At 39.8% G+C, this 27,120-nt stretch overlaps 1 protein-coding gene across 4 annotated transcripts in view; it reads right to left on the reverse strand.

Moving 5' to 3' along the window:
* LOC105475122 (synaptic vesicle glycoprotein 2C) overlaps positions 1-27,120 on the reverse strand; it is a 270,506-nt gene that overhangs the window by 144,696 nt on the left and 98,690 nt on the right. For all 4 annotated transcript variants that reach the window (XM_011730131.2, XM_011730129.3, XM_024790743.2 and 1 more), the window contains exons 3-4: positions 15,570-15,750; positions 998-1,149 (exon numbers count right to left, since the gene is read on the reverse strand). In XM_011730131.2, coding sequence (XP_011728433.2) covers positions 998-1,149; positions 15,570-15,750 — 333 coding nt within the window. The remainder of the gene's footprint in view (positions 1-997; positions 1,150-15,569; positions 15,751-27,120) is intronic.

Genomic DNA, 27,120 nt, shown 5'->3' on the forward strand with positions numbered 1-27,120 from the left:
AAGAAACATAAGTGTTGGTCATCATCCATGGTTCGTGACACAGAGCTCCTAATTCCTGGGAATTTCCTGGGTAATAGGAGCATCTTTTGTTCTAATGAGACAACTGTTGGTGGGCTCCTGAGTGGGGCTGGTCACCAGAAAGACCAAGCCATGATCATAAGCTTGTAGCGTTTAGCTCCACCCCCATCCTCCAGGAAGGGGAGAGGGGCTGGGGATTGAGTTAAAAATCAATCATACCTAATCATTCATGCCTATAGAAACCTCTATAAAAATCCCTGAACTATGGAGTTTGGAGATCTTTTGGGTTGTTGAACACGTGGAGGCACTGGGAGGGTGGTGAGGTGGAGAAGTCATGGAAGCCCCTCACCTCTTCCCATATACCTTGCCCTGTGTTTCTCTTCACCTGGCTGTTCATCTACATCCTTTGCCATATCCTTTGCCATAAACTGGTGAATGAGAGTTGTTTCCCTGAGTTCTGTAAGCCATTCTAGCAAATGATCAAACCTGAGGGTGGGGGGTATAGGGACCTCCCATTTATAGCTATTCAGTCAGAAGTTCCAGAGGCCTGGACTTACAACTGGCCTCTGAAATAGGGGGCAGTCCTGTGGGACTGAGCCCTTAATCTGTGCCATTTGACTCTAACCCCAAGTAACATAGTGTCAGAATTGAGTTAAATTGTAGCACACCCAGCTATTGGAGAATTGGTCAGTGGGAGAAAATACCCTACACATTTTGGTGACCAGAAATGTTGTGAAAGCATAGTAGAGGGAAACATTTTCCCCCCATTATGTTAATATAACCAGAAGGGCATTTGACACAGTCTTACTTTATGCAGATCTCTACACAGTAGGGAAAAACTCCTGGGTACTATGAAAGGGAGAAACATGAGTATGAGTAGTTTTTCTCAAAGTAGTCCTTAGAAGAGAGGAAGAAGATGGGAATGGAGCCTGAAGCAAAATGAAGTGACTGCCCAGCTGGTGCAAGGCCAGCCTCTTACCGTAGTGCGGGATGATGGCCCAGGCCATGGCAGAGGCGTAGATGCCACCGATCATCCAGAACATGCAGAGCCAGCTCAGGTGTTCACCCCGCTTTTCCCGGGCCAGCACTTCAGCAAAGTACGAGAACACAGTGGGTATGGCTCCTCCAATCCTGCCAAGACGTACAGAGAATACATGAAATCAGGGTGTGGACAGCTAATGTGAAATGCAAAGGGCAGAGACAAAGCAAACTCTAACAACACATGCTTTCTCCCTATCCCAGCATATCAACAAACATATTTTCTATTATTTTACAATATAAAAATTATAGTCTCTATATTTAATAAAGGTTTATTATCCCTCCAAAAACTTGAACCTGCAATTAAGCTATGTTACCAAGAGGTGGCAGTGGTGTTTGTCTCAGGTGATTTATAGGGCTTAACATGAGATTCTGCTGGCTTTTCAGCTTATGGTTGAATGTTTTACGTGATATTTATAAAAACTTACATTGATTTCCTGTAATCTAGTGAAAATTTTAATTAACTTGTTTTTAAAAAGAGTTGCTGTGCCATGTCCCACTCATGATGTGGGGACTTTGGAAACAGCTTCAAACACCTCTAGGGTACTATCTGCAATCTGTATTTACTCACTGCTATCCACAGCAGCACTAAATTAGGTTAATGGGTTGACAAACACAGGACGAATGGGGTCATTTCCAAGATTAGCTCTAGTCCCAATCCAGTAGATAGTACTGCTAAATAAGTAAACATGAAAGGGACACTTGTAGAAAAAAATAAGGAGCTGGTAGTTTAGATATCAATAGAATGGAATATAATGCTTCCTTTCAGTAGAAGCTAGTTATAAGAGCTGCTGACTGAGCTCTGGGGAGATGACAGAAACAGTGACCTCTACCCAGGGTAAGGGTGCTCAAATGAGGGTTTATGGAATCAAAATAGTGTTCATTTTTAGGAGAAGGGCCAAGATTTCATCACAATTTCAAATAGGTGTTAGCCCTAAAACTTTAGGAACCACTGCCTCAAAAAGCAAGGTAGTACAGAAAAATATTACTATCACTCCAAGCAATATGTGAATTTTAAAGCATTTGTTTAAAAAGACACACAACATAAGTACATGGTTGAGATGACACAAAATCTAATACAGTTAGGAAGTATGCATTGATTCATTTTTGTTCAGATTTCTGTAAGGTAAATTGCTATTGACATTTCATGCAAATTTGATGTCAAGGAGTAAAGCATGTTTATTTATTTAGCAATAACTGATTTTCTTAGAGCCTTTGATATGATAAAGAAGTATTGGCAGTGTCCTTAACAAATACAATTTAGGGAAAGGTCATTTTGGCAGCAAACTAGTGTACCAAATAAACCATAGGATTTACAATGTCATCCTGCATCAACTGGTAGGTGAAAATACAACACCATTTCATGTATTTGCCTCTGTTTAAAGTGATGCCATAGTTACCCATCAGTGGACATGGGAAGACCACTTAGGCTGGTGCTTTCCAATCTATGGGTTGCAAAATTTACTTTAGTAGCTATAAACAGTAAACAGCATTTAAAAAAATGAGATAGTGATAAAATATTTAAGTGCAACCTAAGTAATAAGGATAAGCATAAGTATCATTTTCTGAAATTTATGTTATAAACATATTTGTAATATATAATGTACATATATAAAATATATAATGGGTCGCAGTGTGTTTCTTAGTGGGAGTTCCTGTTCAAAGAGTTTAAAATTCACAGACTTTAGGCATCTATATCAGTTTCTCTGGGCTATAACAGCAGTGGTTCTACCTAAAATTTCTAGAGGTGTGACTCAACCTGTCTTCAGATTTAGCACCATCACACCATCACAGACACAGCCAACCAAGTCCAAGTCCATAACCAAACCCTCAAACAAGAAACAAATGCATGTGGTGGATTGTTTCAGCTCAGAGCTTTCTCTATACTGCACCATATTAGACTCATACACTTCTCTTGTCTGGGATTCTTGAGGCGCTCATACAATATATAGCTAGTTGAATTTTATTTTATTTTATTTTAATTTTTTGATGGAATGCAGATAGTAAAATTGAAAGACATCGTTTAATTAATCTTCTGTGCCATGAGACTCCACCAGGCTGTCTACAAAGACCACTGGGAGCCTGAAGATCACTTGAGCCCAAGAGTTTGAGGCTGTAGTGAGCCTTAAAGGGCCACTGCATTCCAGCCTGGGTGACAGAGTAAGACCCTTTCAAGAAGTAAGCTGCATGCTTGCTTGCTATCTGTGATCATTAAATGCCCTGAAAACAAATACCACATATCAATCATGACAAAAAACAAATGTGTGATGCTTATTGGTACAGTAAGCTAGTTGAATTTTAAAACTCAACAATATTTTGAACAGATTTCAAGTGGTTTCATTATAACACACAATTCTAGTGTGAAATAAAATGTCTGTGTCACAAATAATTTTATGATACTCCTGTTTTTCATCTGATGTGAAGAATCCGTTTCTCTGCACCATAAAATCCCAGCTCCCTACTCTATGGTTTCACTTCTCAAGGCATAAAAATAATCCTAGTTTTTACTGACTTTTCACATCCTCATTAATGTTTCATCAGGACTCTGGACATCCTGTTAATAACTATAACTTAAATTCCGTGAAGGCACAATTGTATGTCAGGATATGCCAGCACCCTCTGGACCAAGATAAACGTACTTTGGTGTGGCTATAATTTCTTTCTTTCCTTTTTTTTTTTTTTTTTGCAGTGTGGCTATAATTTCAAGTGGAAGACTATAGATTTGCCTATTAGTTTTAAACAAATCATTGTTACATAAGAATATACCAACTTGTAGGGGCTTCTAGGCAATCCAGCTGGTTTTTATTCAATGACTCTTTTTCACATGGTTATTTTTTCTGGATGTCTCTCAATATTTGTAAAGCAGGCTGCAAGGAACTGCTAAGGAATACTGAGGGATAAGTGAGACTGAAGAATTAGAGAAGGCTTCTATTTAAATTCTTTGCAAAGTTATTTAGATTCAGCAATATATAAAACAATCCAAGCATTCACATTTCTTATTGTGGACTGATCATCTACTTTGGGGAAAAAATTACTCCTTGTACTACTGTGATGTCCTTTAAGCAGAGAAAAAACTATTACTATTACTAGTGTTTCACACCCCATATACCCCTTGAAGGCGGGGACTATATCATATTCATTCTTGAGTCCCCATTAACTGGCCCAGGGGACATGTGCTAAGTGTTCACGCAAAATAACTGAATTTCCCAGACTCTTCAATGTTGTAGTTGACATACCAAGTCTCCTGGAGTAATCTGTTCTGATGATTTAAGTATCTCCAGTGAATAGAAAGATACACCTCACTTTGTGAACCAATATGACCATAATAGAAGTTGAGGGTTCTGGACTGAAAGTTTTGACAGCAATGGAGCCCACAAAGAGTTCCCAAGTTGCTCTATGCCTTAGTTGCTGTGGTCACCTCTTGACCAAATGATCTGATGGTCCTTGTCATAGAGAGAGCTCCCTTAGAACTGCTCAGAGGACACTGGGCAATCCCACTGGGCATTCCAGGAGCTTCTGTAACACCTGTGAGCATTTCAGAAAGAGGTTGCAGATGCTGTAATGATCATCAGAAAAATATTTAGGGAAGAGATAAAGCAAGAGCTTTCAGGTCTTACAACATAATTTGATTCCTCTGATAAATTTTGAAGATGAGAAAAATCTGCCACTCCCCCGCCCCCAAATCTTATAAATTAAAAAGAAGTTTCCCATTATGATTCTACCTCAATATTGCATGTGAGGAGTTAAAAATTTCCTTATTTGTTGTTTTTTGTTTATTACACTGAGATACAATTTCTGAAAATATATGAAGAAATAAAAAAATTAAATGAAAGTCCTTAAATTCTCACGTATCAGTAGGTCTTAAATAGAGTTGACTTTGCCCCCTCTTTGCTCTTTGCAGATGTCTGGCAACTTCTGGAGACCTTTAAGTTGTCATACCTTGGGGGGTGCTGCTGGCATCTAGAGGGTAGAGGCCAGGGATGCTGCTAAACACCCTACAACTCACAGAACAGCTCCTTACAAAAAAGAACTATCCAGTCCAAAATATTAATAGCGCTAGGGTTCAGAAACTTTTGCAGTGGGGGGCTAATGTGGAAAATATAATTGGTTTTATATAAAAGTCTATAAAATAAGACACAAATATCTTTTACATTAACTGATGGGTAACACACCCTTAAATCCAGTTAACATGGAGAGTTTAGTGTTCATTATATAATGATCAGTTAGTTACTGTTGAAATCTGCTCAAGTTCTTTTTTTTCAAGTTATACTTAATGGAATGTTTACATAAATGAAGCAATGAGATCAGAGCGGCTTATAAAGAATTTTTCTCAGTATTGGATATTAAGTCTATTTTATTAGCTGTCAAAAATGTCAAACCTTAATTATCCTTGGTAATAAGAGGCAAAGAAGGAATAACAATGGAAATTCACACTCTACATAGGTGTGAGATTAGCCAGATTCAAAATAACTTAATTCATACAAATGAAATAGAATGCTAATATTTGAAATTTCAGTTGGAGTTATTCCTTAAGTAATATTAGTTTTCGGTTTTTGCAACTTTAATTATCCAAATATAAAGAAACTAAAATATTCTGTATTAAACACATTCCTAGAATGAATCAGGCAAGCAGACCCAGACACACACACACCATACACACACACACACACACGCACAATACCTCAATAGGTCTGCACACGACTCAATACTAGGCATCTGGTAAATATCATGAAACATATTCATTTATTTTCCTCAATAATCTAAGGCAAATTCACAAGTGGTATATTGTGTAAAGCAAAGAATGTGTTAGCATTGCAGACAAAATTTCTCCTCTGTTGGGAAATGTGCGGCACACAAGTTAAATCAGTTTAGCACAGCAGGATGACAGAGTATGCCAAGTCTGCCTCTCTGCACAAACCTCACTGGGAAACTGGAAAGCCTGACTGTCTTAACCCTGTGAATTTCACAGCGATGCCTCATATTACTCCAGTTCAGATGGCAACCCAGTGGGGATGATGTTTGTTCCCATGCTTCATCACACTGATGTACGCACGCAGGCTGTTTCAGGAAAAGGTGGGGAGGGGTTCAGGTTTCTGCAATGCAAGAGGGAGGTTACAGATAAAAAGAGTAACTATACTTAAAATGGCTTGAAGCATGGCATTTTCGAGATAAATTATGGAATGTTTGATGATTCTTTGTCTTGAGAAGGGATTCTACTGAATAATTCTGTTCTGCTTTAATTTTCTATCTAGCATGTAACAAAGAATAATTCATTCTAACTTATTTCACAGTATAATTGTCAAGCAGTCCTTTACCTCAATCTTCCATCTCCCATTTCCATTGGAAAATGGGGCATTCTGCAAGAACATAATTAAGGAGAAAGTTGAATAATTTTTGTAAAGTCACATGTTCAATACAAATAATAAACAGAGGGCAGGGTCTACCAAGAGCTGACTCTGACAGCTTTTATAAGACAAATATTACAGGATTATAAAAAGATCAGTGAATGGTCTGGCCTATGTCAGGAATCACAACTACAAATAACTTGCATGAAAAATGTTCTTTTAATTCTTACTCGGAATCAACAAAAAGGAGAGAAGACACTGAATTGTCAAGCAAATTGCAAAGCAATTCTGAACCAATTTATTATGTTATAAATTGGACCCAGAAATAAGGGATTAGAACAGCAGTCCAAAGATGAACCTTTCAGTCTCTTCCACTTTATGAAAGTAAATAGAATATCACAGACCTTGGGGAGATTGTTCAGAGGCTCAGATGAAAGAGCACAGACCTAATGCTCTTTCTGAATAGGCTAGGTCGGCACAGAAAATAAGGTTGCTGTATAGATCAGAAGGCACATGTTTGCTATTAGTGATAAAGATAGAAATGGGAGAAAAACACATACTGGTAACTGAACTCATCATCAAATCAAGAACAAGAATTTCCTGTGCCCAGTGGCAATGCCAAAGGATGGATGATTTGGGTAGCTTTAGTCCTTCAATTTCCAAAGCCACAATCTGAAAAATAATATTCTTCAATATATGAAGTTGTCATTTTCTAAATATTATGTAAACTATGAGTAGAATAATGAGTAGAAAAAGTGGTTATTTAAAAAATACTGATCTTTAAGTATATAATTTGTGGGAAAAACTGCATTGCTAAGAAAATAGCTGCAATTCAACTCCCTTAGCCCTGGTCTGCTATCAGATTGGTGGCCTAACCCCCTAAAACTGTGGAGGTCTATGCATCCACAGTAGCAGACTTAATACCACTGAGGGAAGTGGCATAGTCATGGATCAGGACTTTAATACTGTCTTGAAAAAAAATTAGCTATTGATAGAGTTGGAAGAATGCCTTCCCATAGCATCTAAAGGTGACATGAATAAAGATGGCAATGATCATTATGATGTTCTATAATAAATGATAAAACATGCAGATGTATCTAGCCTCTTGCTGTATACATTTCCTCATTCATTCCTGCACTCATCCTCACACCCACCCTTCATTTACCCATTATCCACCCATTATCCCTCTATCCACCCCCTCACCCAGTCAAACTCTGGGCCAGGCACATCACCAGTTGTTGGAGGTACAGGCATGAAGCACACAGATTCCTGCTGTGGGCTCCACGGAGTGAATTCTAAAGAGTGCATATGGCTAATTTTTCACAATTATACACTGTGGGTCTGGAAGATCTTTTGTTCTGTTCCTTCTCCTTTGTGATCAATAGTACCTTTGCCGAAGGGTATACTGGGAAACAAAGTGTGTCCAAAAGGTCAGCCTTTTTGTTGGAAAGTAAAAAGCATTGCCTAACAGTGCTTTCCAATAGAAAATGTGAGCCACATATGTAATTTTAAATTTTTCTAGAAAAGACATTAAAACAAAAAAACATGTAAAGTTAATTTTAATATATATTAATTTAACCCAATATATGTAAAATATTATTTTAACATATAATTAAAGTAAAACTATTGAGATATTTTCCATTCTTTTATATGTTCTAGATCTTTGAAATCCACTGCTATGTATTTTACACTTACAGCACATCTCAACTCGGACTAGTCACATTTCAAGTACTTGGTAGCTACATGAAGCTAGTGGTTACCATGTTGGACAATGTAGCTCTAAGAAAACACTCACCCACTGTTTACAATTTGGGTTTGAGGTTATTTTTGGATTAAAGATAATCTTGACTGTTGCCTCATTTTACATATCGGGGAAGGTCTTTCCATTCTGATGCTCGGGGCCAGAGATATTTTTGGACTGATCTGTTCAAACATGTATGAGCACATATCATGTATACCTTGTGCCATATGAAATCAGAGACATTTCTGGTTGAGTCTGAAGCACAGCACAGCCTGATGGTTATGAGCATGGGCCCTGGAGCCAGACTGCCTAGGTATGAAACCTGATTACATTACTTACTGTGTGACCTCAGATAGGAACTTAACCTCTCTGTACTTCAAATTCCTCATTTATAAAGTATAGTTAAGATATATGAATAATGCATGCATCATTCTCATCAGGTCACTAATGAGAGCCAATTTTTACTAGTATAAAGTGCTGAACACAGCATCTCTTACGGGGCAAGCACTAGAGAGGTATTCGATAAAATACATTTTAAAAGTCTTAAACAATTTTAAATGACTGCATTTTTCCAATATGATTATTTTAAGTAAAAGACTACGTTGAAGGGAAAAATCTCATAGCTCAGAATCAGACTAAAATTCAGAAGACTTGGGAGTCTGTTGAACATTTGGAAGCAATAATCAATCCGTGCCTCAATTTTCTAATAAAAAAGGCACACCATTTTTACATGACTAAGTATTTAAAACAACTGTGGAAATAAATGGGATACTACATAAAACGTACTCTGAATAATTCCAGTTAATGATGATGATTTCTATAAAGCCAAGGTATTCTTACTGTAACTCAATACAGCTAATGAGTGAATATTGCAAATAGCTATGAAGTACACATTTGGTAGGCTCTATTCACAGAGGAAGAAATTACTATTCTTTAATTTATGATATACAGACACATTGAAATTTCATTTTAATTTCTGTTGCTGTTATATTTTTCTCCTGACCTTCCTGCTTAGCAATGCCAGGCCTTCAGTGGGAAGCTCCCGACTCTGATATTGCCTGGCATCCAAAGTACTATCATTCTCGTAATTAACAGTGACTGGATACAAATAATTTAATTCTGGGTCAAATGAAAATGAATCAATGGTGCCAACTCCATTTCCCATCTTTCTAATTTTCTGTAACAAAAGAGGGGAGGAAAGTGTCTGTTTCTTGGTGTGAGATTCGTTTAGGAAAGTGATAGACAGATGAATAATTGGTGATGTCCTAGTCCTCCTTCCCACGAAACACTGTTGTCCCCAGGCAGGAAAATCATTCATTGTACTGAACAAACATTTAAAGTCACACACAATATGTCAGCTGGACATATTTGTGTTTCTAAGAAGATATGCTCATGACTTGGTTTGATGAATTAAGAGGAAAGCACATGTGGAGACAATAAAATATAAACCCAAGAAGATCTCAGTTTAAAACAAGAACTTGATCAGGTGCAGCAGCTCATGCCTGCAATCCCAGCACTTTGGAAAGCCAAGGCCAGGAGGATTTCTTGAATCCAGGAGTTTGAAACCAGCCTGGGCAACACAGGGAGACCTTGTTTGCACAAAAATTTTTTAAAAATTAGCTGGGTGTGGTGGCATGCATCTGTGGTCCCAGCTAAGGATGCTGAGGTAGGAGGATCACTTGAGCCCAGGAGGTCAAGGCTGCAGCGAACCACGATTGCACCACTGCATTCCAGCCTGGGTGACAGAGAGAGATCTCATCTCAAAAAACAAAATAAAACAACAAAATAAAATAAAATAAGAACTCCTTCCAGTCCCCTTTGTATGCAGAAACAGTGCTGCTAATGATGCTTCAGCAATGAAATAAGACATAGCAACTGGAAATCTGTAGCAATTTTGATAAAATCAACACACAGGCAAACCTTGTATTCACAATGTACAGTTTACTTATTTACAGAGTTGCAAGTTTAAATTGACTTTAATTGCAATTTAAGTCCTAGCTGAGTTACTCCTGGTCCCACCACTGCACCTCAATCTGCAAAATGAAAAGTTTGGACTCTCTGACCTAGAACTTCTCTTTGTTCTAAAATTCCTAGTAAATGAAGTTGATGGACAGGCCCTGTACCAATTAAATGTAGGGATTCTGTACCAATGTGGGGATTCTACCAGCTGCTGAGTAGGTCTGTTGCAATTATGCAGTCCAGAAGTGTGGAATTAGGCACGGGATGGATTCAGTGCCTGACTCACTGGGCCCACTGTGAAACAGACCTGAGCTGAAACACCATTGATTACCTGCCTTCCATAAGTCCCTGCTCTGGCTGGTTGGCCACAGTGACATTTGTGTCTCCTGGAATTAGTGTCAGTTTAGAGCCAGTGTCCACAAGCCCTGAGAAGTCTGATTATTTCCTTCACCCCATGTACACTCTTCCTGGTAAAAGGCCTTCAGTCCCTTTGGGGAAGCTGGGAGAAAGATTAACAGTATAAATATTTAGCTGTGTACCAAGATCCTTCTTCAAGGAGGACCAGCCTCCCCTTCATTCAGTTGGTTCTGGGTCTGTAATCCAGCTCCAGTCTGGGAATGATGGAGGGGACATGACTCTGTTTTTATGATGCAAGTTAGGTTTTCATTCACTTGTCATAGAAGTTTTCTACTTATACATATCAAGTAAGAATTGAGTAGACTTCCTATCTATTTCACTTCATGGTTAACTAGCCAATGCCACAGATGGCTGCAAGTCAGACTATGCTGGTTGCTGCTTGAACTCCACTGTCTTTTACAACACCCACTCCCACCCACCCTGCCATGGGCAATTAAGCAATGTTGAGCAAGATGACAGTCCCAGCCCTTTGGAATTTACATGCTGGTGGAGGAGAGAAAGAAGAACATAAAAAGTAAATATTTTCAGGCATCAATTGTAAGTACTGCCAAGGAGACAAAACAGGAAACTGTCTGAGACCCATTGGGTGTGTGGTCTAAGGAAAAGCCTCTGGGAAGCTGTGAGTGGGAGAGTCCTGGGAGAAGAAGCTTCAAAGCAGAAAGGATGGCAAGTACTGTACTCCTAGGAAATGCGTGGAGTGTGGGGGGCTCTGTGCACCAGAGGCCCACAAAAGAAACATTACCAACATTTTGGAATGTTTTTTCATTTAGTTTTTCTCAATTTTAAAACTGGATCAGATATGGTTGGAGGGAGTTGTTTAAGTTGATACCACATGGTCTTTCATTTAAGGTCTCTAGGATGAGAATCTTGATTCTCTGGCTTAAGTTTTAATAAAGAAAGTTTAAATAAAATGAGAATAGATAAAAATTCAGCTGCTTCTGTACTGAGTTAATAAGTAATGGGAATGAAGGGTTTAAATATGACACACCTTTGAAAACAAGAAGAGCATTTAAATGGAAATTTTCTTATTCACAATGTTATTATTGTTTTCTCCTTCCTCTGTGATATTCCCAAGACCCTTGTGACCTCTTTTCAGGCTCTAATTCTTGGAAGATGGGGACTAGAAGAGCTGCCTGTCTGTACAGACTGTAAGCAACTTGAGGTGAGGGCTCAGCTATATCCATGAAAAATCTTGCATGCTTCCAGTGGGTAGAGTAGGTGTTGCAATGTTTTTTGAGTTGAATTGGAATGGAATTGGAGAAAAAGAGACTTTGATGAGATTCCTCAGAGACTCAGAAACAGAGTACCCAGATAAACCCTAGAGCTGTTGAGAAAAACCCTGGGCCATGAAGGTAGCACTTCACAAAGCAAACAAAAGTAAAATAGCCCATAAACTTTGGTGAAGAAGAAAAATATTGCAATGGTCAATTTTATGTGTTAACTTGACTGGATTCACAGATACCTAGACAGCTGGTGTCTTAGTCCATTTTTGTTGCTATAAAGGAATACCTGAGGTGGGGCAATTTATAAAGAAAAGGGGTTTATTTGGCTATGGTTCTGTTGGCTGGAAGACTGGGCATCTGGTGAGGGCCTCAGGATGCTTCCACTCAGGGGAGAGTGCAAAGGGGAGCTGGCATGTGCAGAGATCACATGGCGAGAGAGGGAGCAAAAGAGAGGGCTGGGGGTGCCAGGCTTATTTTTAAACAACCAACTCTCGTGGGAACTAATAGAGCAATAACTCACTCACATTAATCTAATCATGATAGATTCACCTCCATGACCTAAAAACCTCCCATCAGGCCCCACCTTCAACACTGGGGATCAAATTTCAACATGAGATTTGGAAAGGTCAGACATCCAAACTATAGCAGATAGTAAAGCATTATTTCTGGGTGTGTCTGTGAGGGTGTTTCTGGAGGAGATTGGCATGCAAATTGGTAAACTGAGTGGAGAAGTTCTGCCCTCAGTATGGGTGGGTACCATCCCATCAGTTGTGAACCTGGAGAGAACAAAAAGGTAGAGGAAATTCTGATTTGCTCTCTCTCTCGGAGCTGGAACATCCTTCCTCTCCTGTCCTGGGACAACAGATGTCCAGGTTCTCTGGCCTTTGGACTCTGGGACTTGCACTAGCAGCCCCCTGAGTTATCAGGCCTTCAGCCTTGGAATGAGAGCTATATTACCAGCTTCCCTGGTTCTGAGGCCTTCAAACTTGTACTGAGCCATGCTACTGGCATCCTAGAATTTCCAGCTTGCAGAAGGCCTGCCATGGGACTCCTCAGCCTCCATAATTGTGTGAGTCATTGCCTTAATTAGTCCTCTCTCATATCTATCTATCTATCTATCTATCTATCTATCTATCTATCTATCTATCCATCTGTCCATCCATCCATCTAATCTATCCATTCTTTCCCATTGGTTCTGTCTCTTTGGAGAATGCTGACCAATACAGATTTCTTCCCTCATTTTCCTTAATAACTTCATTTCTCAGGTCCTCTCAGTTGCTGTATCCCACAAAACTCCGCAGAGGTTTTGCCACCTGGACTAAGGTAACTAAGCTCATATGACTTCCCCCTCTGTACTGCCCGCAGACTAGGTACTCACCGTTTATTATAGAGATTAACTTGATTTATGCTTGATTTTACTTGCCATGTTTTCTCCCAAATATTTTGTCCCTGATTAGGCCTTTCTGTTTCTTGCATGGGCCAGACTTGAAATTTAAAAGCCAGAAAGGGATCTCTTTCTGCCTCCTCCCCTGCTGTCACACTGAGGCAATCAGCATAGTACAGCTTAGCTAAATGTATGGGAGGAGGAATAAAGGAGATAAGAAATGCCAAACTATGAGTGAGTGTTTCTAAACGATATCCTACATTATCTTCTCTACCTTGTACTTTCAATACATCATCTCATTTGATCTTCACACTCCAAGGTAAGAATGCAAAGTCCTAATGTCTTCTTTTACAAAAGAAAAAGCAGTCAAGAGAGCCTGCGTGACTTTCCTAAGACTCCATGATAAAGGGCAGGAGCAGGGCACACCTGGATTTCTTGATTCCCAGCCTCCAGCAGTCCTGACCTGCTGGTTGAAAAATGATTTGTCTGCAACAGGAATGAGGATGATATCAAGAATACATCTAAGTTGTCTCTGCTTTTATGTTGCCCTTGAATTTGCTTCTGGACAGTCCATTGGTTTGGAGTATTTTGCAGCCACCACAATGGACCTTTTTCTCTACAGCCTGTTGGGATGACCATGTCACAATCCAGATTGGCAATTAAAATTGCCACAATAATTTGACCACAGTCATGTACTTTTGGGTCTTTGGATATTGCTTAAATTTCCCAAAAAAGATTGCAAACTGAAAGGACTGGAAAATTCAGCACCTATGCTGTTAGTTTTCTCTTGACAGGCTAGTGGTATTACATAGATAACAAAAGGGAGAAGGAATCTTGGCCCTTCCTGGTGGCAAGAATGTCTTATCCTATGGACCTACTCACTGAGAAGGTCCTTTAACAAACAGCCCCAAATAACATCTGTTCTTCATTCATTCATTTCATTCAATCATTCAATCATTCAACATTTAGGTCTGCTGAAACCCTGTGAGTCCATGATCCAAAATCCATCTCCAAGTTAGCAGCGTATGTAGCCAATCTCAGAAACTGAGCACCAAGGGGCTCCCCTGTGGAGAAAAAGCCTCCTCTCCCCTTTCTCCATTGCTACAAAGCAAATGACTGATTCTGAACATTTTTTTTTCCCCAAGAACAAAATATTTTACACTTTCCCAAACTCTCCAGCCATCTTGGTTTACTGAAATGCACTGTCTTCACTCTAAGGAAAGCTCCTAAAATGTGTGCAAGTTACTCAAGTATTTGCTAAGTGCTCACTGCGTGCAGAATGTAGCATATGAGGAGCTATGGGAAATGCTACTATACATAATTAAGAAAGACATGCTATAGTCCTCTGACCTCTTTTCACAAAACTGTATTCTGCTTTGTAGGTTGTGGTGTGTATAATCAACAACCACAACGGTTGTTTAAAGTTTATAACCCAGCCCCATTACCCTCACTTTCTTCATTTAGTTTTTAAATTTGTATATTATTTCTACAGATTCATTGTGTTAGGTATCTTGAAAAAAGTCTCTAAGTTCTCAATTATGAATCAAAATTATACATATATATGTGTGTGTGTGTGTGTATGTATGTGTGTGTGTACATATATATATATATATTTTAACTTTTAAGTTCAGGGGTACATGTGCAAGTTTGTTATAGAGGTAAACTTGTGTCGTGGGGGTTTGTTATACAGATTATTTTGTCACCCAGGCATTAAGTCTAGTACCCATTCATTACAAAAATTTTATATTTTTACTATTTTTTTTCTTATTGAAGCAAAGTTTCTCATATATTCCTTATTGAACTATTAGGTTTTTCTGTGCTTATGAATTCATTCAGTATAGTAATAAGTGCTTTAAGCTCTTTAAAGAAAATGACTTCACTATCAGCTACACTATACCACTGCATTTGGGTAATAGTGCAACTTCTGTTAATTCGACAGAAGTCAGGAACTTACTAAAAATTATGTCTCAAGGAGGCTTTCTACCAAGTTAAATATGCCAAGTTAACATAGATCAATAAAACAGCATTTATTTGAGACACTCTAATCCTGAATTTAAGAGCATGCTTGAACGGTTCAAACCTTTAATTAGTTCATAACAGGTAGGACAAGAGCTATTTCCTACTTACGTTAAATTTTCAGAAGCAGCATATATGTATGAATGTGTTCTACCATAGAAATGGCATTCCATTTAAAACAATACCCATCTTCTAGAAGTAATAATCAGCTATGAAAACATAGGTGTATGTTCCCTTCGCTCCTGTATTTAAAGGTTGATAATTACATTTCTAAGAACCAGCATTGTGGCTTCCAGGGCTGACATGAGGATGTGGAGGGAGATGTGTGAAGGGATAATTTCCTCCTAATAAGGTTCTCTAGAGTGGAGAATGTGTTCAATTATGAAGAATAAACACATTACTATAAAATATGAAGGAGAAAACCTTACCCGAATCCAGAAAGTAAGCGACAGAAGAGAAAGAAGCCATAACCTTGGACAAATGAAGAAAGGAAGGCAAAGAATCCGTTGACAGACATGCAAATCAGAAGAGACTGTTTCCTTCCCACTTTGTCTGCCAGTCCTCCCCAGAAGAACGCCCCCACCATCATCCCGAGGTACACTATGCTGCCTGCAACACACAGAAAACAGAGAAACACATCAGAGATTGGGAGTCAATGACACATGTAACAGCAAGTGAACAAGGAACAAAATACATTCCAGCATTTTGCATGGGGAAAATTTCCTTTAAAAATATAACCTTCAGGATATAGTAATCAGTTTTCAAGTTGAAGAGTAAGCTCTGTGGACTACCGTCAGCCATAACCAATTGCATGAGCTGATGAGAAGTCATTTCCTTTACCATCGCAGGCACAAAAAGACCAAATGGTCATGTTCCAGCCCGTTTTTGTGGGGATGCGTACAGAGCAGGCAGGCATAAGAACTCACCGTACAGAACCATCCTTGCATGTGACCCACAGTCAAGTTACCTTTGGTCCAAATGCCCAGCCTAGCACCATGACAGGGCCAAGATGGGAGACCAAGTCAAGGGCTTCCAGGCCACAGTGGATCCTCCAGACTGCTTCAAATCTCTGCCTGTAGCCAATGACCTGGGCCAATGCCAGACTCTCAAGACCCCTCTAGAGGATTCCATGGGTTCTTTCTCTGTGTTCCATCCTAGAAGCGCTTGCTTTTATGGGAGTTAGGAAAGGTGAGTTTAGAGATTATATGAGTTAATTTTAAAATAGTTTCTAACTCTGTCCATAAGAGAAAACTCTTTTTTGGAGTCAGGAGGTTAAAGAGAAGGAAAAGAGCTTTAGTGTGATGGGAAATATTAAACTTATCATGGTTGGCTTTGATCACTAAGGGAAACAAATGGAAAATCCAGAGTGGGATAGATGTTCCTCTTGGCATTATTGTGAGTATATACTTGAATTTTCTAATTTACTTTCTTCTAAAAAAACAGACCTTTGCCAATGATAATTAAGAATTTCTTCACCTGAATAAACCATGTGGTCATATTGTATCTGAAGAAAAAAGAAAAAAAGAAAAGAATAAAAAGAAAAACAAAACAACAACAACAAAAAATAGAAAACCAGACCTGCCACAGGCCCTGTCCGGAATCTTTCTCAGGATGAAATAATATTCCACGTGGCAAATGTTAGTTCAAGAGGGTTTCTACAAGGGTGAAAAATGTCTAGGAAAGATGGCATAAATAACACATGAAGGTTTGTTATATCTGGGTGTGGCACTAAAAAAACTGCTACTTTATCTTTTATCCATTTCTACGTTTTCTGATGCTTCACCCAAGAATCATTTTAAAAGGCACATTCAAGATACTCTGTAGCATATAAGCAAAAATGCAAAAAAAAATATTTATTGCTTTAGATTAGTTTGGGAACTATCCTATTTGAACATGTACCCTCAAATTAGTTTGGTAAACACACAGTTAAAGAAGCAATATGGAAAAAAAACACTTGGCAAGCTCTCATGACCCTCACATCAATAATGCAGGGATGCTGTTTTGCAGATAGCTGAGTATACTCAGCTACAGTGAATGGCGAATGTTGAGAGCAATTGTAAAATAAGACAAAATAAATGCTGCCTTTTAGACTGGGTTACTAAAGAGAATGGGGTGGTCAACCTTTGCCTGCATGGGGAGAGTATATTTTTCTCTGTACTGTGGTGCTGACTATAGACAGATCATCCTTCTCAATAGAGATTCCTCATATCATGACACCCAGTGCATGTCCAGGAGACAATTTAGAGAATGTATCAGTGCAGTGCGAGGGATTCCAAAAGCAGAGGGATTGACCCAGGGAAATGCCTATGTAGCAGATCTCTTATTTATAGCATAAGAGGCTCAAGTTTGCCACTCATGCCTCTCAGAAGATAACCACTAGCTAAGAAACTTTATAAGAATATCTGTGTCTTTTAAAATGCCTACAAATCAGAAAGTGAGCTTTTATAGATCAGGAGTGGCCTGTGGATGCTGTGATCTAAAGACTTGGGAGTCTTTCATATAGCTCCAGCCCAGGGAACAAAGCCTCCCCCATCCCTTTCTCCTTATGTCCTTCAGAACTGCCCCCACCCAGCCCCTGAGCCCTGGGGTAAGCCATCTTGATGGCAATAGTAAACCAAGATCTCTTGTGGTCCACCTGAATTATCTGACTACAGAAAGCATGAGTAACAGAGAGACAAGCTGTCTGCATTCAATCAATAACCACTTATTATCTTTTAATGATAATAGTAAACAACAGTGCCTGGTACTACTTTCACTGAGTGAGCATCTGCTTGTGCCAGGCCTTTCAGGAACATTCCATATGTTGGTTCACTTAGTCCTCACCACAGTCCCACAAAGTGAGTATTATTAAGCCATTTTACAGATGAGAAAACTAAGGCTCAGACAGATTATTCAACTTGATCTCATGGAGAGTAAGTGGCTAGCCAGGGTTGTGAAAAGATGTTTCTCTGACTAAAGCCTGGGGGTCTTTCTCAGGACTGATATTCTATTTCACCAGGCTCAACTGCCCTGGCCCTTCCACTGGGAAGTCCTGGACTTTCCCTTGATCCAGCAACTAAGGGGTTAAAACCTGATGCTACAGGGTAATACTTAGAGCTATAAACATGTTATTTTGATTCCCTGGCTATCCTTGTTATTAATTATTTTGAATATTGCCATTGTTCTTCCCGCTAAGCTCAACTTGGGAACCCCTGCTATGTGCAAACCGGAAACCAGGTGATGTGAAGCAAGGTCTTTAGTTGGGTGTTAATTTCTGCTTGAGCGCAACCCTGCTGTGTTTAAAGAAAGTGCGTCTGAGATCTCGGGGCAAGGCAGGTTAACCAAGATTCCTACTGCGCCCTAGACTCTCACCATCCACTGCTTTCTGCATTCCTCCTACCACCCTTTCCCTGAAGGCATTTGGACTTTCAGACCCCTGAGAGTACGGGATTTACGGTCTGGGGAAAGTGGCTTATCAAAAACGAAGGCAGTGAAACATCCATGGCCTCCTGGGATCATAGGATCAGAACAAAACAATGCAGAAGTGTAAACTCATGTACCTGTGCTCCAAGTCATCCAAATTTTCTTCCTACTCTGTCAGGATGGCTTAAGGAGCTTGTAATTCAGAGGACACAAACGGATACAAAACTAAATGAGCCCAAGCCTAACCATGTGGTGTGCACCCCAACAGCAGTGTAAATGGGAGCAGAGGGGCAGGAGGTGGCCACTAATTCTCACGTGGCCTCTGGGAAGATTTCACTAACAAGAGAACAACAGAGGGGAATCTGAAGGATAAGAAATATTTCAAGATGGTATTAAATTCCTCCATAACTGACACGGTTAGTATAAAAAATGTCATATCAAACTGTGTCTTCACTTGCACTGTTTAACAATATTTTTAAGATCTAAAGGTAGTAATCTTTTGTGACTACACTTAATTTGTATTGAAAAGTGAACTGTTCCGTTGGGCATTCTGTGGAAAGAATTAATCCTATCCAACAGCTTATTGGAGACAAACACAGCACAATTAGAACATTCATTTGTGGATCGTGTGATCTAATTAAAGCCAGACAAAGCTTTAAATGTTGGCAAAGGCATCAGGTGAATAATTGTAACCACTCTGGGATTGTCAGACACAAACTATACTTCCTTCCCTGTTTGCATTCACTTTTCCTCTCTACCTTCACAGTGTTATAACGGGGAGTCCTTGAAAACTCAGAGCAGAGATCAAGCTCTGGACAATCGCCAGCCTTCTCTGCTCTCTGCGCCTTGAGATGCTGCAGAAGGGCAGACTTAAAATGTATCTTCATCCAAAGCCCCTCATTTTACAAGTGAGAAAATTGAGATTGTCAGAAGCCAGAACTTGAAATCATGTCTTTTAGATCCTCACTTCTCAAAATATGACCCCTGAACCAGTAACACCAGTCCCTGCTCCCCTGCCCTGGGGAGCTTACTGGAAATGTAGACTCTCAGACTCTACTCCAAACCCACTGACTCAAAGTCTGCATTTGAATAAGACCCCCAAGTGATCTGTGCACACCTTAGAATCTGAGGATGCTTTCCAATAAAACAGACAACCTTTCTAATACATTTTTAACATAAAGTTTGTATTTATTTAATCCATGTTTGAGGGGAGGAGATGAAGGCTACAGAGTATTTTAATTCCAAAGGTGTGAAACAGGCAAGACCTGCTAGATGAGCTGGAGCTCTCAAAAGGGCAAGCAGGAGCTGTGGAATTAGAAGTTGCTCACCTCCCCTGGGACCTGCCTTCCACAAAACTAGAAGCTGACTTTCCATTCAATTCCAGGAGAGCAATGTTAAAAAAGGCCAGGCTGTGACTCTTGTATCCTTTCATGAATTTAGTGAAGACTTTAATTCAGCTGGGCTTTCAGGTTGAACCTGACCTGAGAGATAAACTCAACCTACTCTTCCTATCATAGTGCTGGTGAAGGCCATTCCTGATCAGTCCAGGTTGTTAGTCTTTCAGAAGACAACACAAAGGCCTCAAATATGGCTTCCTCATTAAGGTAGTTTCTGACATGAAGGCTGGTTCCATTTTATCTAATCATACCCTCATTTCCCCTGATAAATATCACATTTACATTTCTGTCTCTTTGCTAAGCTGCTTTTGATTCTTTCTGACAATCCCTAAGGGGACATGTCTTTTCCCTCAACACCATTTTAAACCATATTTAAACAAAACAGAACAACTTTAGGAAATGATATATAGTGTTTTTCTCATACCAACTTTTAGCCCCTCAGTTTTTAAAAATTGTTTTAAGTACTTCAGCTACCCATGGCTAATACATTACTCTAGAATTCCTTGCTCCATTTATTTATAAACTGATTTTCAATGAAAACCATTCTGTATTGGTATTCCGAATTCATTGATGATAAGGTTTGGGTCTGTGTCCCTGCCCAAATCTCATGTCAAATTGTAATTCCCAGTGTTGGAAGTGGGGCCTGGGAGGTGATTAGACCATGGGGGTAGATTTCCCTTTTGCTTTTCTTGTGATAGTGAATGAGTTCTCACAAGATCTGGTTGTTTAAAAGTGTGTAGTACCTTCCCCTTTTTTCTCTTCCTTCTGTTCTAGACATGTAAGACATGCCTGCTTCTTTTTCTCTCTCTTCCTTCTGTTCCAGACATAGAAGACCTGCCTGCTTCCCCTTTGCCTTCCACCATGATTGTAAGTTTCCTGAGGACTTCCCCAGCCATGCTTCCTGTACAGCCTGAAGAACTATGAGCCAATGAAACCTCTTTTCTTTATAAATTACCCATTCTCAGGCATTTCTTTATAATAGTGCGAGAATGGACTAATACAGAAAATTGGCACCAAGAAGTGGGGCATTGCTATAAGGACACCTAAAAATGGGAAGCAGTGTTGGAACTGGGTAATGGGCAGAGGTTTGAACCGTTTGGAGGGCTCAGAAGAAGATGGGAAGATGAGGGGTAGTTTGGAGCTTCCTAGAGGCTTTTAAAATGGTTGTGACCAAAATTCTGATTTCAATAAGGACAGTGAATTCCAGGCTGAGGAGGTCTCAGGAAATGAGGAACTTACTGGGAGCTGGAGCAAGGGTCACTCTTGCTATGCTTTAGCAAAGAGATTGGTGGCATTGTGCCCTGCTCTAGGGATCTGTGGAACTTTGAACTTGAGAGAGATGGCTTAGGATATCTGGTGGAACTAATTTCTAAGCAGCAAAGCATTCAAGATGTGGCCCGGCAGCTTCTTTTTTTTTACTTTTTATTTTTCCATAAGTTATTGGGGTACAGGTGGTATTTGGTTACATGAGTAACTTCTTCATGGTGATTCGTGAGATTTTGGTGCACCCATTACCCAAGCAGTATACACTGCACCATATTTGTAGTCTTTTATCCCTTGCCCCCTCCCACTCTTCCCCATATATATAATATATATAATATATGCTATATATTATGTATTATATATGTTTATATACATAATATATAATATATAAAATACATAATATATATTTTATTATATTTATATTATATATATCACGTATGTTTATATGCGTGAGCAAATAAATGACCTGAATATGTATATGTTTACATATATGTATTTTATATACATATTATATATAACATATAATATATAAAATACATAATACATATTATATTTTATATATATATCACATATGTTTATATGCATGAGCAAATAAATGACCTGAAACTGGAATTTATATTTAAAAGGGAAGCAGAGTGTAAAAGTTTGGAAAATTTGCAGCCTGGCTATGCTTTAGAAAGGAAAAACTAATTTTTAGGGGAGGAATTAAAACAGGCTGCAGAAATTTACATAAGAAGAGTCAATTGCTAATAGCCAAGACAATGGGAAAAATGCCTCAAAGGCATTTCAGGGACCTCCATGGTATCCCCTTCCATCAAAGGTCCGGAGGCCTAGGAGGGAAGAATGGTTCTGTGGGCCTGGGCCAGGCCCAGGGCTCTGCTGCCCTGTGAAGCCTTGGGACACTGCTCCCTGCATCCCATCTGCTCCACCTCCAGCCGTGGCTCAAAGGGGCCCAGGTACTCAGGCTGCTGCTTCAGGGGGTGCAAGCTGTAAGCAACTTCCATGTGGTGTTAAGCCTATGGGTGTACAGAGTGCAAGAGCTGAGGCTTGGCAGTCTGCCTAGATTTCAGAAGATGTATGGAAAAGCCTGGATGTTGAGGTAGAAGTCTGCTGCAGAAGTGACACTTCTAGTGCAGGTTACTTCCTAGTAGAGGTTCATGGAGAATGTCTACTAGGGCAGTGCAAAGGGGAAATGTGGGGTTGGAGACCCCACACAGAGTCCCCACTGGGCCACTGCCTAGTGGAGCTGTGACAAGAGGGCTACCATTCTCCAGACCCCAGAATGGTAGATCCACCAACAGCTTGCACTGTGTGCCTGGAAAAGCCACAGGTGCTCCATGCCAGCCCTTGAGAGCAGCTATGGGGGCTGAGTCCTGCAGAGCCACAGGGGTGGAGCTGCCCAAGGCCTTTGGAGCCCATCTCTTTCATCAGTATGACCTGGATCTGAAACCTGGATGGAGTCAAAGGAGATTATTTTGGAGCTTTAAGATTTAATGACTCTCCTGCTGGGTTTTGGACTTGCAGGGAACTGTAGCCCATTTCTTTTGGCTGGTTTTTCTGTTTTGGAATGGCAGTATTTACCCGATGTCTGTACCCCCATTGTATCTTGGAAGTAACTAACTTGTTTTTGGTTTTATGAGCTCATAGGTGGAAGGGATTAGCCTTGTCTCAGATGAGACTTTGGACTTTTGAGTTAATGCTGGAATGAGTTAAGATTTTGGGAGACTGTCGGGAAGGCATAATTGTATTTTGAATGTGAGAAGGACATGATATTTGAAAGGGACCAGAGGCAGAATGATAGGGTTTGGGTCTATGTCCCTTCCTAGATCTCATGTCAAACTGTAATCGCTAATGTTGGAGGTGGGGCCTGGTAGGAGGTGATTGGATCATGGGGGCGGATTTCTCCTTTTCTGTTCTTGTGATAGTGAGTGAGTTCTCATGAGATCTGGTTATTTAAAAGTGTGTAGCACCTCTCTCTTCTCTCTCTTCCTTCTGTTCCAGACATGTAAGACATGCCTGCTTCCCCTTTGTCTTCCACCATGATTGTAAGTTTCCTGAGCCCTCCCTAGCCATGCTTCCCGTACAAGCAGAACTGTGAGCTAATTAAACCTCTTTTCTTTATAAATTAGTCCATCTCATGTATTTCTTTACAGCAGTGTGAGAATTGACTCATACAATTGATAATATCCATGAGGTGACAATCAAACTTACTTTTTATATGCAGATCTTCTTAGGTTAAAACAAAATTTTTGAGTCAAAGAAAAATAAAAGTAGATTTTTGCTGAATGAAAGGACATTTCTGGAAATGGTTGAAAATAATAATATGGACTGTCATATTAAATAAAGCTTTATTAGTCAAATAATGCTTCATTTTTTTAGATGTTATTATTCCTTTCACAAGAAGTAGGTGCATTTATTTTCCCAAAGGTAGAGTTTCTTCCACAAATCTGAGGTATGTCTACAATAGAGGCCCACTGACACACAATCTCTCCTTGACCAAACCCCAGTCTTTGGACCTCTCTTCTCAACTAGACTATGAAGTATGGACTTCTGTGTTCATTTCTGCATTGCCCAATTTTAGCAAGAATCCCACCAAGTCAGTGAACCGCTGACTCTAGATGGCTGGTTGTCTTCAATATCTGATCAGATCCTCTAGGCAATGTCTGATCACCCTGGTCTGTCAATCCAGTTAGGTCAATTTACCCAAAATCTCCTTTATCCCTGATGTTTCCTCTTGGTAATTTTCTGATGAGACTGGGTGCATTCAGGGTGGTATGGCAGTAGATCCCTCTTGGTAATTTTCTATTCACTAACTCTCCCACCCTGGTCCTTGGCTCTAAATTCACACTTTTCCTTTTTATATTAGGAGTTGAGCCTGATCTCTCTTCTCTACTGCAAAACCAATTGCAGTGGTCCCTACACCTGTTGTGATGGTCCTGACTATGCTTTAACAAGCATTACAAATAACTTTCCCTTTAACATCACTTGGCCAGTTTTCATTTCACCAACCCAATAAAGTAACCAACCCTCCCACAAACACACCAAAAATCATTACTGAAAGTATTTTCCTTTCACTCACCCATCTTCCTTCTGCTTCCACAAGCAGCACTTTATGCTTCTCAAGAGTTGCGTATGTTTGTACCCAACTTTTTTATGCTAATTCTGTTTGTTATTAATTATGCATTTAATTTAACACCAATCACATAAATAATGAAATATGAGTGTGAAAGGAAAGGGAGCTATTTCTATGAAAGTGAATGTAAGAAAGACTTGGGGAAGATGACTTGCAAAAGAAAATCACTGCCATGTGAGCAATACAAAACAAAAAAGACTGAGAAAAATCATTAAGAGGAAGGATCCTGTGCTCAGATTGAAGCACATGTGTGTTTAAGGTCTCATTCCACTTTAAAGAAACTTAAGACTAAATATCAAAGCTGCCGAATGACTGTAGTGATGCAAAGAAAACAATGGCGAACTCGTTTGAAGAGCCCAACTCAGAGGAAAAGTCTCACTCTGCATCCAAAGATGGTCAAATGAATGTATGCTTATATGTTAAAACACCATATTTACATACATATTTATATTTTTGCATGTTTTCCTGCTTTTACCAACTTTTCTACTAACCAACTAATTACCAGACCTGATTTAGTCAGGTAAGGGGGTTTCTACCATGCCTTCCTTTGAAGACCCCTAAGGTATGCTTCGTGCTTAAAGAAATCAGCCACTGGAATAGTCACTGCAAATTGGTTTGTCTCATTACTAAAGGCAACACTGAAAATGATATCTTCTTAAGGTCAATTCTAGGAAGCCAAGGGAAGACCACACTCAGCCAACCATTTTGGGGTTCCAGGAGCAGGGACAACAGGGCAGCAGCTGTGAAAGCTTACACATCAGTGTAAGCTCCCTCTCTCCTATTTCCTCAAAGAAAGAGTCTTTTTTTTTTTTTTTTTTTTTTCATTTTATACTAGAAAAATCCCTGGAATGAGGGCCAAGTTACCCTGGACTAGTTCTAGTCTCCCTCTAACTAGACTTAGGATCTCAGGCCAGTCTTCTAGCTTCCTTACGTGTCAAATGCTTGGTTTGGGCTAGATGTTGGGTCAGTTAGTCCTGCAAACTGTTGGCCCGGCCTTTCCTTTCTGTCTGCATGGGGGTGGGAGTGGGGTGCCTCCCTCCCTTGTTGGCCTGTTCTGGACCCTCCCCACCCACTCACTGATGTGTAAGCTTTTGCAGCTGCTGCCCTGTTGTCCCTGCTCCTGGAACCCCCAAATGGTTGGCTGAGTGTGGCCTTCCCTTGGCCAGACTCCATCAGAGTCCATAGAAGGCTGACTCCAGGGGCCACTGTCCCTCTCCAGCTGTCGCTGCCCCCCACCCAAGATGCTAAGTAGGCTGTAACATCTCCTTGTTATCCACAATTTGCTATTTTTTGTCATTACTGGTTACAAATTCTGTGTCTGATTAGAAATGATAGCATGAAATCTCAAGCTCAGTACTTGTTCTATTAAATTCTTTCATTAATAGCGCTAAGAAGAAAACCGATTATTAAAGTAATGGGGGTTAAGATGGGGAAGAAAAATAACTGTTATTATTTTTTAAATCAAATGCAGTATCCTTAGTCTTTATTCCACTACCATTTACCACTCTGAACTTTGGGTCAGACACCAAACAGTTAAGAGCCTGGGGTCTTAGAACAGATGGCTTAGATCTGAACCCTTCCCCTACCAGTTCCTAGCTGTGCAACCTAGAGTTACCTAATTTCCTTGTGGTGCCTCAGTTTTCTCCTCTGTAGAGTGGGGCTAATAACAGTACCTACTTCACAGGGTTTTGAGAGATTAAATGGGATAAAGTACTTAGTACCGTGTAAAACATACAGTTGTTCAATAAGCAACAATTATTATTATTTTTGAGATGGGGTCTCACTCTGTCACCCAGGTTAGAGTGCAGGGGTGTGATCTCAGCTCACTGCAACCTCTGTCTCCCAGGTTCAAGTGATCCTCCCACCTCAGCCTCCCAAATAGTTGGGACTACAGGTGTGTGCCACCATGTCCAGCTAATTTTTTGTATTTTTGGTAGAGATGGGGTTTCACCATATTGCCCAGGCCTGGTCTCTAACCCCCGAGCTCAAGCAATCCACCTGCCCTTAGTTCCCAAAGTGCTGGGATTACAGGCGTGAGTCACTGCACCCGACCAACAATTATTAATATCACTATTGGCATCAGGTAAAGAGAAAAGTGGAGAAATAAAATAGTGATGGAAAAGAAAAAGCAGGAAGAAAAGAAGATGGCTCTGGAATGGTAGAAAAAGTGAAATGACAACTTTTCACCTTCCTTAACTGAAGTTCTGAAAAGAAGACACCTGAAATAGCACTGAAAGAGTAATCTAATTTTCTAAATCCCAAAGACACATTTTTCTGCAATTTGAAACTATTTAAATACATAATTAATAGGCTTCTAAAACTGATCCCTCACTTTTTTCAATTACTATTTTTAGTAGCCACAGGTAGGGGCCATTATGTGTTCAAAAGCATCTATGGACTTTCACAAAATCAAACAAAAGCAAAGAAAGTAATAACATCAAAGGTGTATGTACAAAGGGGGAAAACCTTTCTAATTTGCATGAGAATATTTACAACAAAAGCCAGCTCATCTTAGCTAGAAAGAACTGTAAATATCAGATGCAGTCTACAGCACATCTTTGACTTTTACCTTAGGAAAGCCTGACATTTAAGTTTGCTGGTCCAGGCAGAGACCAAACATGGGCAGATAACGCCATGTCAAGCAATAGTGCTAACTGTTACATAAGTTCACCTGGGCACTAAAAAGCACATGCGGGCCTAAGACGCTTTTCCTGAATCCAAAGAGCAAACTGTAGAAGAAGAGTCCTAATAATGAAGCCCAATCTATTCTCTAATGTTGTTCCT

Source organism: Macaca nemestrina, chromosome 6 (assembly GCF_043159975.1).
Source record: "Macaca nemestrina isolate mMacNem1 chromosome 6, mMacNem.hap1, whole genome shotgun sequence".
Lineage (NCBI taxonomy): Eukaryota > Metazoa > Chordata > Mammalia > Primates > Cercopithecidae > Macaca > Macaca nemestrina.